Below are 12,542 nucleotides of genomic sequence, written 5' to 3' on the forward strand. Positions count from 1 at the left end.
CATAACATGTAGGAAATCGTTTTATGACCCCTTCAAGCTGTCGTAAATTATCGTTAAATACAAATTACCATTATGTAAATCGCACTTTTGTCTTTATAAATATAAGTTTTTATCAATAAAACGATAATAAAATAAATTTTGGTAATGACATTATACTGAAAAATTCTGTTGATACCATTTGTATATATGTAAGACTCAGATCGACGTCCGGTCTCTAATCGACGTCCGTTCCTCAAATCAACGTCCAAATCTGACGTCACAATAGAAGAAGATTCCAAGTCGACGGCCAATATGTATCCCCCTCTAATCGACGTCCAATTTGTGGCTCCTCTAATCGACGTTCAAGTTTTCGATTCTCTAATCGACGTCCATTATTTGGCCTGTGGTAGCAATACACAGTTAGAAGTTTATGTACGCATTTTGGTCATGCTGCAATTTTTTTGAACAATGAAATAGATTTTTACTAGATAGTTGAAGATTAATATAGCCTTCCAAGTGGGTGTATATGAACATTTTGATTGTTTTAGCGTGTTTTATATGCTATTTTACTGTTTGACAGTCGGTATATTCCCATCCGTACCGCCTTTAGGTACAGAAATCATTGTAGTGCTTCACCATTATAACTATTGGAAAATAAATCTATGGAAGATGTACTTACCATAAATATACACATACACAAATATTAAGCCGTATTTGGTAGGAAGGAAGGGAAAGAGAGTGGTTTGAAAATTATGAGTGTCAATGGTTGTTTTTTAATTGTGTATTGCTACCTATGGAAAGATCCAAACTCCAAACGATTTTTGGCCGACATGCCGTAATTTATGGAAATATCCAAATCAAATGAACAAAACTGCAAATGGGGATCGAGAAGTGAAATCTGGATTGTCAATATTTTACAAGCAAATCATAGCATATGTAACAAATAAAGTATAATAAAAAATCTGTCCCATTAATATTTGATTTGTTGTCACATCTTTCTCAGGTACATGTATTTATGAAAATCGGTTTCAAGGTTGATATAATATATAAGTCACCTATAACGTTAGGTGTGTTTTCAGATTCATCGTTCATCAACGTCTGTTACATAATATTTTTACACTATAAAGACTATCCACAGTCGCCGTTGGTTTCATCATTGAGCAGTAGCTGGCAGTTTAACTTGTCTTTGTCGCTGGGTTCTCATTGACGTATACTCAGTCACATGCCATTAATCCCTTCATAAATTTTACGGACGCCACGACGAGTTGGTTGACTGTTATAGAATAACCGTTTCACAAATGATATCGGATATGTTCTTTGCGTCGTAACTACAATCCCCCTCCCTTTCATGAATGTGACCTACCGAATTATACAATTTATCGGCGTTGTGATCACATAAGCAACACGACGGGTGCCACATGTGGAGCATGATCTGTTTACCTTTCCGGAGCACCTGAGATCACTCCTAGTTTTTTGTGGTGTTCGTGTTGCTTAATGTTTAGTTTTCTATGTTGTGTCATGTGTTCTATTGTTTGTCTGTTTGTCTTTTTTCGTTTTTAGCCATAGTCAGTTTATATTCGATTTATGCGTTTGACTGTCCCTCTGGTATCTTTCGTCCTTCTTTAATCAATATGAATATGAATAAAATTCGACAACGTAGATAGACTTGCTAAGTGTCTATAAAGATGCATATCATTATGCAACATATCTATCTAAGTGAACCCGTTGAACAAAATATCTGTGGAAAGTATTCATAACTGTTTGAAAATTGAGTTATATATACAAGAAAGATGTAAAAGATGAATTTGGGTACGAATCAGACCCAAATTCTTCTTTTTGGGTTTGAAAGTTTCAAAATCAATCAACGTCTTAGGCTGTGCATGTACATGTAGAAGTGCAGTGCAGTAATTTATCATTTTATTATTTATTGATAAAGGCCATTGATAAGAGAAGACAAAAATCAATAGATCATCGTTTTTGCAACACATGCCGCCACGTTGGACGTCGATTAGAGGAACGGACGTCGTTTAGAGATTGGACGTTGCTCTGAGTCGAACATATATACATAGTCTTAAGGTTTATCGAAGTTTATGGACTTTGAAGGCCAGTGGGTATCAACATTAATTAAGCGGTCTCCGGTAGGTTTTCACAATATATCTTAAATATCAAACTGGCACTTTGACAATGTTTGAGCCCTCCGTTAACATCATGAACATAGAAGATAAGAAGTTTACTAAAATTATAATGGCGATGTATGTGTCTTGGAATCGAATCATCAAGTGTTCTTAAGAATTCAAAATGTATATTGTCCATATGTTCAGATTTGTTATCTATGTCATCTTGGTACATGCATACCAAACAAAATTGTCAAAAATAACAGCATACTTTAAAGCATTTACAGTAGTAGTTCCAACACTCATCAATCTCAAACATAATCCATGCAAAGTTTGTATTCAATCAAGAAAGTGTCCATTCTTTACCGGGATAAACGCCAATTTCTACCTTATATTAATCAGTTTATACCACCTTCCACAGTTTTGTGCATGTTTAATTTACACAATTCTAGCTTTTGATTTACATTTGTTGAACAAATTTTATTTGATCAATGCTCTTCAACTTTGTATTTATTTGGCTTTTTGAATATTTTGATATGAGCGTCACTGATGAGTCTTATGTAGACGAAACGCGCGTCTGGCGTATAAAATTATAATCCTGGTACTTTTGATAACTATTTACAAGACACATTTAAAACCCTCAAATACAATTTTCGCTTAACAGTACGCTTTTACACAGGTTCCCCCCTCAATTCATTGTTTAAAGCAAGGTAATGCAGTGAACGTTTTCTTTCTGCTTTGACAGTAGTGACAAATGTGCAAGTATTTCGCGGTCTTGGCATAATTGGCCAACAATAAATTGTTTGACATCGAAGTGAAGGAGTTTAAGTTTCAAATAATTATATGTGTTTATCAATGTAAAAACCTATAACTGTTTAAAGATAGATTACCTGTTTTTCTGTGCAATATAAGGTCCTTTCATATCAGCTTTTAGCAATGCTGCAATGACATTTTTCTTTGGTAAAGACAATCCCCTACGTTCTCTAAACTATAACATTTTTAAAGAAATGTATACAAAGCAGACGTTTGAAGACATCCGGTGACGTAGCAGGTCAATGACCGACCTAGTTACTTTCATTTTGCACTAAATGTTCTTCATAATTCTAGTTTATTTACACATAAAACCACTTCTGCAGTTTTCGCTTCAAAAAAAAATTAAAGTAATATGCTTTTAAATACTATCATTTTGACAGTTTTTTTATTTTTTATTTTTCAATTTTTGATGGTTATTATTACATGTCTTCGTGGTGAAATAACGTTATATTGGTTAACACGTACAAATATAAATGTTGCGTTATATTTTTTAAGACGTCTGATGCTTATCTGCCAAACAAAATAGGTCAATCATATTTCCAAAAATAAGTAATGCTACTTTAACATAGACATAACAGAACGATGAATACATATACAAGTTGAAACGGAAGTACGATGAGTAACTATCATGTTAACGGGAAAAAACAGGACAGTTATACTACAAAGTCACATATACCGGTCATGTGAGGTTTTAGAATATACAGCCAATTTCCTAAATAATCTTAACGTAAGTAATTATCTTCTTTTCCTTTCTTTTCATTGGTAAGATGTGACTATTAAAGTTAACTATCATTACCCTAATATATTAGAAATGTTATATAATAATTTTGTTTTATATTTTCTAATGATATTTTTCCTGTACCTCCTTTAACATGTTAAGTAACTATTGGAACAACGTTTAACTAAGCAATATATTTAGATATATACAAAGTTGGATCTATATATATTTTTGTCTGAATCTTACCCGATTTATCTTACTCCTGGCCTATTTGATATCTTTATTTCATCAAAGTGTGGATCGTTTGATTTCAGTTATCAATTTGGTCATAATTCAATAATGAAGTCATATTTTTTTGCTTTTCTCTGAATGTTCTATTGTGACGTCACGAATAAGCTAACATATTTGATGTTGTCACATAGAAAGAAGACATCATTTTGCAAATCATTTGATAAGAAGGAATACGTTTGTCTCCATATTGTATAAAAATCATTAGATAACAATTAAAACCACAAACATACTGAACTCCGAGGAAAATTCAAACAAAAGCTCAAACACATCAAACACACGAAAAAGTGTCATTGGTAAACTGAAACTACCACGAAATATCGTGCAATAATATATCTATCTACACTCAACAGTTTACATTTTAAAATTTGGATACTGTTACTGTCTCGAATGAATAAATATTGTATCATTAGTGGTTAAGTCTTTTATTTTGTTTATATATATTTTTATAATGTTAACGAAAAATGAATATTAAATTCGCAATAAATGAATTACACATTTATAATTTGATTGCTGTTGTACCTGTTAATTTGCATGTAAATATTTGAAACTAAGGTTTGGATCTAGTTATGGCAGTTGACGTGATGTATATATCGCCATCTGCAAAATATTGGAAAAAAAATACTCTTACATTTGAAAAGTTGTGTTGCTATTAATTCATTCAAAAGGAAGCTGAAACAATTTATCTTTAATGAAACAAAAAAGGTTCTTAACACACAGAATTCCAGCTTAAATTAGAGAACAAGAGTGTAATTAATTATTGAAAGAATAAAAGAATTTTTTTTTCAGGAAATCTTAATATTAATTGACAATTTTACAAATGATATGCAATGAAACTAATAAAAAAGAATGCTTGAAATTATAAACTCTACAAAACACAATAAAACAATGTGGGTTTTTTTTTATCAAATTTGCTTGGACATTAGTTTGTTAACGATTATTCGGTTACTTGGTTTACCGTTAGAATAACCAAATATCAAATACCAAAATCAATGAAAACAGATTAACGGGACTTTTTTTCTAATTTGATAGATTCGATGTAAATGTGTAAAGAAATGATAATACTTTTTGTTATATTCTAAAATGATCGTCTAGTCATTAATTTGAAAGATACATTGTCCAGTATGTGATTGTATTGTTAACCTTGAAAACATTATAATACTAATATAATTAGCACAAAGACAATGTGTTGATCATCTTTGGCTTGTTTGAGCAAGACAAAATTTAATTAGAAAATAAACAGACAATGTCATGGCTAAAAATGATCAAGACAAACAGACAAGCAATAGTACACAGGGCACAGCATTGGAAACTAAAGACCAAGCAACACAAACCCCACTAAAACTGGTGATGATTGCATGTGCTCCGGAATAGTCAGCAAATCCTGCTATACATCTCGCATCCGTCTTGATGATCATGTTATTTCAAACCCGATAAAATGTCCATTCGTGAAAGGGAAGAAGATTGTGGTTAAGACATACGAAACATGTCAGATATCATCTGTGAAACGCTAATGCCATAACGGTTAACCAACTTGTGATGGCGTCCGTAAAATTTACTAAAAAGGCATGTTTTTGGAATACATTTGACGATATTCTTTATAATTTCATAGTTTAAAATGCGTAGACCTATATGCAAATATGCCATCTCCATCGCCATAGATATTGTCAGGCGTTAAATGAGATGCAATCTCAAAATTGGTAAATGCAAATAATGAAATATATGTGTTTTCGGTTGTACGAGTAACATGTGTAATCCTTTTAAATTGAAACATCTGAAACACAAATAAAAATAAAACAATCAACGGTTTTCGACAATGCCAACTCGACGAGATCAAGAAGATTTAATAGATATGATGGGTAAAAATTTTACTTCCATTAACGTACATTACACGAGTGTGATTTTCTTCCGTATTCACTATAAACAAGTGGTTTATCAGTACTAGTTTATCTCTGTTTAAAACGGACATGGGGAATTTTTTGAAGTATATGAAAATATTATCTAGTTTTTTATTGAAGTTTCCGAAATGTCAAGTTTCTTTTGAGTGGTTTTTGTTTTGTTCTGGTGGTCGATATCCTTCCTTCTATAATAAAAGCTATAAAAATATACATAATTTTAAGTAAGGAAAATATAACAATCAATGTTACAATCAGTAACAATTTTCATTTGTGTCCAATGTTTTTTTTTTAAAGGTTTGCTTTTTTGATATATACTGCACAATTGACATAAACACATCTCATTAAGAATAATTATACCAGTTTCATACTTTTTTGTGGTAGTTTATTCACCAGAGACATTTTGCTGATGCAACCTTCAAACGATCAAAATAATAACAACCTGAAATATAATGAAATTGTATAATTCATCTAACGGTTTAAAAAAAGACACGTTTCTGAACTTTATGTAAAGTTCTATGTTTGAAAATGTGTGTTCTATTCAAAATTTTAAAAACATCCATACTTTTTCATATGTTAACAAAGTGAATGAAAGTGGGTTTACTGCTGTCATAATTGTTTTCCGTTTATTCAAAAAGCTGCTACACAAATTCGTCATACAATACTTATTTCATACTTTTCAGACTTTGCAGTGTTCTGTTTAACTTTACTTTGTATATCTCCCCATGAATAAGCAAATGCACGTTCGGACTACACATCGCTGATGCTCCAATCTGTACAGCTGAAAAAAAAAAAAGTTTTCCTAGGTTTTAACGCGGATATGTTTTCTCTTAATTGGTTTATGACTTTTTAACAGTGATATACTACTGAATCCATAATTTAAGCACATTGACATATGAAAATATATATGGATTTTTAACAATCTTCTCTTTTGACATAAATATTTTCTTTCAGGAATCTAGCAGTCAGTTGCAATATAAAAAAATCAATCATCGTTTGGTTACTACAAAATTCATATTGCGGCAAACTACCGGTTTAATCAAATACTAAGTGTCATGGCGTCAGGTAAGTCAGATGTATAAAATTAAGACGATTAATTTTGTAATAGCATCAAAAGGATCAATCACAGCACCCAATTTATTGAAGCCATTTTAAGAATATAAAACAAAAACTTGTGTGTATATCTCAAAAAGCTAAGCTATACTATCGTATTTGTAACCAATAAAACCACATTGATCACAAAAAAGGGAGAATAACAAAGGACAACGTAGTGTGAATAAATTTGATCCGTTTCTGGCTGGCATTTATTTGTACTGTCACGGTAGTCATGTCCTGTAATGTTGTCATTTTAATGTAACATGTAACATTGCCATAAAAGCGCAAGGTGTGGCTAGCCGCATAAACCAGGTTCAACCATTCATTTTCTTCTTTAAATGTCCTGTACCAAGTCAAGAAATTGAACATTGTTATAATATGGTTCGTTTTTGTGTGTGCTACAATATAATGTTGAGTTTCTGTTGTGTTGTAGTTCTCCTTTTATGTTTGATGCGTTTCCCTCAGTTTTAATTTGTAACTCGAATTTGTTGTTTTTTTTATCAATCGATTTATAAATTTCGAACAGCGGTATACTACTGTTGCCTTAAATTACTGGGAGTTAGATATTTCTGTAATTTTACCTTGTATATGTAGATGTAAATTACAGTGGATTTGAAAGATTATCAGCAGTGCGCCACCAGAGTCAAAATTCACATTGCACAATGTTGCAAAGAAATCAGAGAGACGTAAAATTATTTCATCTACGTATGTTCTACTTTTGATTCATCAATTCAATGGAGAGAAAAAATTCAAGCCAACAATCAATTGCAAACGATAGGCGTCCATAAATTTATGTAGTGAGAAAAATTGTTATAAACTTTGATTCACTAAGTAAATTGGCATAATTGAAGAGAAATTCCCTATCAAAATACGCATCCGGTGCATTATTCGTAACGCTATCAATATGAATTTCACTAAAGCTGTAAATTGTAAATAATTTTATCGGGAAAACTGTAACAGATGGAAATTACTATTGAAAGCTAAACACTTATCGATTGTGCGTTGTCAGTTTTCAACAGATTAACCAAACCTAAATAGATAAAAAAAAATCCTCATGTTCGTTAAACTTTAACCAAACGGGTCAAATTCTACTCGGATAATAATAACATTATTAAAAAAGATGCGAAACATGCCAGAGGAACCGTCGAAATCATTAACTGGGAAAAATATACTCCATATGCAGGCGCTGCTGGAATTATGCTATACAGAAATGGAAACAAGTGGGAAACTGAAACCATCTCGTTTGTCGTAAAGTCTTGTCTTCAAACGACCCTCATTGTCAATTTGTAGATGTACAATGTAAGTCAAGATATGATGCATTCTTACCTGTACATGTTGTATCATTTATCTCTAGTTCGATGGGACAAATGCATTCAACAGTCACAAAATTTTGAATTATTTAGTGAAAGAACATCATCTATATATATAGCGGAATGTAGAGTTAAAGGATTATGATAACTTCTTTTTTTTTCTTCCTAAGAAATTCCTGTATAAAGTCAGCCTCATAATAATAAAGAAACAAGTCCGGTAGAAGAGGCCTAGGGGCACTATTGGTTCCAATTTGAATGCCGACAGTCTGTTGAAAAAACACTTCCTCCGAACGTAACAAATATGTTCTCAATCTAGAAATCAAGCATCGTGATATGTCAGTTTCAGAGATTTGTTTGTTTGAATCAGAGTGATCCTTTACAAAGTAGGATTTATCCTTCCCTAAGACAAGATACTTGTATCTACGTTGGTCATTATTTTTAATGAAACATAGCAGTACCAACTCGTTCAAAAGAGGAATGAATGAAAGATACCAAAGGGACAGTCAAACTCATAAATCAAAAATAAACTGACAATGCCATGCTAAAAATGAAAATGACAAACAGACAAACAATAGTACATATGAAAAAACATAGAAAACTAAAGAATAAAAAACACAATTTGACTTTAAGTTTGGAATGGGGAATACTTGTGTAAAGTGTAGAAAAGTCAAATGTTTTAATACTATTGCAAGATGAAAGAGAGTTAGATTGTATGTACTCTAAAAGATCTTTGGAATTTTTAAGTATCCACATCTGATTCATACCACCTCTAGAATAGGCAGTTTCACAATAACTTTGAAGCCCATCTTTGATTGCTGATAAAATAGATGTTAATAATTTAGAAAGACGCTTCGTGGAACACTTGGAAGACCAAGCAATATCATTGTTTGTAAGGACACTTATGTAGCTTAGGTATCCAATACAGGTGTGGAAGATCCAGTTCTTCATCTATTATAAATTCAAATGTATTCCAATCATAACCTCGTTGATGACATGAATATTGATTAAAATGTATCTGGTCATTTTTATAAATTTCCTGTTTACAAAAGTATGATTTTTTGGAATTGTGAGTCCTAACTGCTCTCCAACTTTTTATTTTTTTTTATTTTATCCATGTCGTTGTCAGTTTATTTTCGATTGGTGAGTTTGACTGACCATCTGGTATCTTTCGTCCCTCATTTGTACTTGTTTGGTTTTCTAACTATTGTGATACTAGTGTCACTGATGAGTCTGTTGTAGACGGGAAAAATAATAAAAATCACAAAAATACTGAACTCCGAGGAAAATTCAAAACGGAAAGTCTCTCATCAATTGGCAAGATCAAATTTTAAAACACATTAAACGAATGAACTACACATTATTATATTCCGGACTTGGTATTTGGTACGCCCAACTGGCGTATTAAATATTAAGCTTTATAACCTGATAACTATCATATTAATTCTTTTTTTTATTTTATATAGACGATTCAACACGTAACCTCTCATTGTCGCTGTATCATTATCTGTGTCAGAATATTGTGGGATATGAAGATCATGTCAAAACTATTAGAATGATGAATAACGTTAGGGATAATCTAGTCACCGATCAAAAAGTATGCATCACTAGTGGCAGTTTTGGAGAAGGCATAGAAATGAAAGGTAGTGATATAGATATGATGCATGTATCAAAAGAAATTAAAGTATATGAAACCATGTCATCAGTGGTTAAGATATATCATAAAACATACTTTTCTATGTATATGGAGGAAACAAAACCAGGATTTACTTCTTTATTGTTGGAGTATACTAATGCTGTAGACATTTTGCCAATCTGTACGGACGTTCGAGGGAAGTTATTTCTTTCAAACCTCAAGTATAAACAGAGTCTGGAACAGCCACGTATGAATGTTGTACACGGTCCATGTTTATCAGATCACGAAGGTCTTTATGATTATTGTTTCTGTCTGCATAGTGAGTCATGGATAACTGCTGCAAATCAGTGGATTTTAAGACCGAATAATGGATGGCCCAGTCCTGAAGTTAAGCAAAGTATAATAGACCACGGAGTTTTGTTTGTACCGATCGGTGTTAAAGGATCTGCTAATGAAGAAATAGAATGGCGTTTGTCTTTCTCTGTGGGGGAAAAACTTCTTATTTATGCATTCAGTCATACTCTTGAAGGATGCTATAAATATTGACAAGCAATGCGAAGCTTTACTCTGCTCATATTTCCTCAAAACTATTATATTCTGGGTATCTGAAGAATTACTTCCATCAGTGTGGACACCAGAAAATTTGATACCATGCTTTATGAGATGTTTTAGGAGGCTGATCTTTTGTGTAGAATATTCAGTTTGTCCGCATTATTTCATTCCTGAAAATAATTTGTTTGAGAATAAGATAGAAGGAAAAGAACGAGAATTATTGTTAAGTAATCTAGAAAATTTACACAGTAACGATTGGAAATGCATTTTTCGTTCACCTCAGATCACTCTATTTGAGCCATCGCCGAATCTAGATATTCCTTTAATACCTTTTATATGTAATTTTCAAAAGTTAGCTAATTCAGATTTTCTGTTAAAGCTAAAAGAGAACTTTTTTCTTATGGGAAATACCAAGAAAGGCTACGTTCAGGCAGTTCATAATTTGCTTTATCTCCAATCTACCAGGATACAGTACATACACTTATATCTTATGTCAAGTCTATCCGAAAATATGCCAGAGGCTATGCCACAGATAAAGCGAGATGGTAACAAATACTACTATAAACAATACAACACATACCTAAGTTACTTACTACAGAATACACATCAAGATTGTGTGTCTGAATGGTTAATATTGGCTTCTCTCTTCTACAAAACACAACAATATAACAAAGTTCTTTACTTGACTTTATATTCGTTGTCAAAGTGTACGTCGGAAAAACTGTGCCAAGGTGAAGATTTAACAGACACCCAAATTGAACTGCTCAGTTTAAAAACAATCCAAAAGAAAGGAAAAATCAATTTATTGAAACTGCTTAAAGTACAATGTTGTGCTTTTGGGAGGACTTTTCTTATTCCAACAGAGCTGCAAATGAATGTACCTATAGACGAGATTAAATTTTTTCCCATATTACCACCAGTAGTATTAGCACATTTCTTACGCGTGTTATGTCATTACCATCTTAACAATATTAAACAATGTCGAAAATCCGTCAGTGCTTTAGGTCTAACAATAGCTGAAGATTATTTTATTCCGAAATGCAGAAAGGCTGAAAAAGCTGACTCCTTCGACTGTTTGGGTGTAGCTTTGCAGTTGATAGGTGAAACTGAAAATGCTAAACAAGCATTTGTACGGTCAATTGAACTCAAACCTGAACAACCGTTCAACTTGTCATACAAGAGATTATATGAAATTGTAAAAGGATTAGGTCGGGTTTTAGTTTTAAAGAAGCCCAATTTTCAATATACGTTCGACGATTAGTGTTTCATTATTTTATGTGACTGTGTTCTTACTCTTATAAAAAGTTAACAGAGGTATTTAGAGTACTTTTGTATAAAATTGAGACAAACCTTTGGTTTTATATGTTTTACAATAAAAAATTGAATTGACCAAATAGGTGACCATGCAGTCAGTTCATGTACGATATATTACGATATATTCACTGAATTCTAGTCCTGCACAAACAAATTTAAAGTCATGTAAAATTTCAAATTTTAAAAAAATATGCATATGTTTTTATAACAAAATGGACAGAGTTTATACTACATCAAAATCATTTGCAGTCGTATATTTTGGTCATACGTCGTCATCGTCGGCCGAAGACATTTTGTTTTCGCACAATAATTTTAGTATAAGTTAATAAAAATCTTTGAAATTTAAACACATGGTTTATTACCACAGAATAAAGGTTGTGATTAAATTTTGGGGTTGTGGTCCCAACAATTTAGTAATTATGGGCCTAAAAGGGGCCTACATAAGCATTTTTATAGTTTTTTAACTATAACTTGTCGCATGGTGAAAGAATCTCTCTGAAATTATACCACAAATTTAACGGGATGGTAAAAAATGGTATTGGGGTTATTGCTCAAACCGTAGGCAAAAAAGGGAAAAAACAAGGGTGTCCTAGTCAATGGACAATAACTTAAGTACAAAACATACTTTTGTATAAAGAAACGTTGTATTGTCTTGAGGTGTTCATCTGTCAATATATTTCCTTTTTTTATTTTTGTCAATTTTTTATTTATTTAATTTTTTATGATGTATTTAAATGGGTTATTATGATTGCAAGCTCAATAGACAACTTTCGAGTTCGATGCATTTCCGTCAAAAACTCTGGTACTAGTGAACGTCATTTGTGCGTTTAG

General features: G+C 32.1%; 1 protein-coding gene across 2 annotated transcripts; it reads left to right on the plus strand.

The window, feature by feature from the left end:
- Positions 1-3,542: 3,542 nt before the first annotated feature.
- Positions 3,543-11,823, plus strand: LOC134696663 (uncharacterized). Of its 2 annotated transcripts, XM_063558578.1 has the most exons (3): positions 3,543-3,633; positions 6,762-6,872; positions 9,676-11,823. In XM_063558578.1, the coding sequence occupies exons 2-3, from the start codon at positions 6,863-6,865 to the stop codon at positions 10,389-10,391; spliced, it is 726 nt and encodes a 241-aa protein (XP_063414648.1). In that variant the 5' UTR covers positions 3,543-3,633; positions 6,762-6,862; the 3' UTR covers positions 10,392-11,823. The 2 variants fall into 2 exon arrangements, with proteins under 2 accessions (XP_063414648.1, XP_063414647.1); XM_063558577.1 differs by lacking the exon at positions 6,762-6,872.
- The last annotated feature ends 719 nt before the right edge of the window (positions 11,824-12,542 follow it).

This window comes from Mytilus trossulus, chromosome 14 (assembly GCF_036588685.1).
Source record: "Mytilus trossulus isolate FHL-02 chromosome 14, PNRI_Mtr1.1.1.hap1, whole genome shotgun sequence".
Classification (NCBI taxonomy): Eukaryota; Metazoa; Mollusca; class Bivalvia; order Mytilida; family Mytilidae; genus Mytilus; species Mytilus trossulus.

What these genes read in the sequence shown, in the direction of transcription:
- LOC134696663 (XM_063558577.1), top strand. Translation starts at nt 10,351, where the DNA reads ATGCATTCAGTCATACTCTTGAAGGATGCTATAAATATTGACAAGCAA.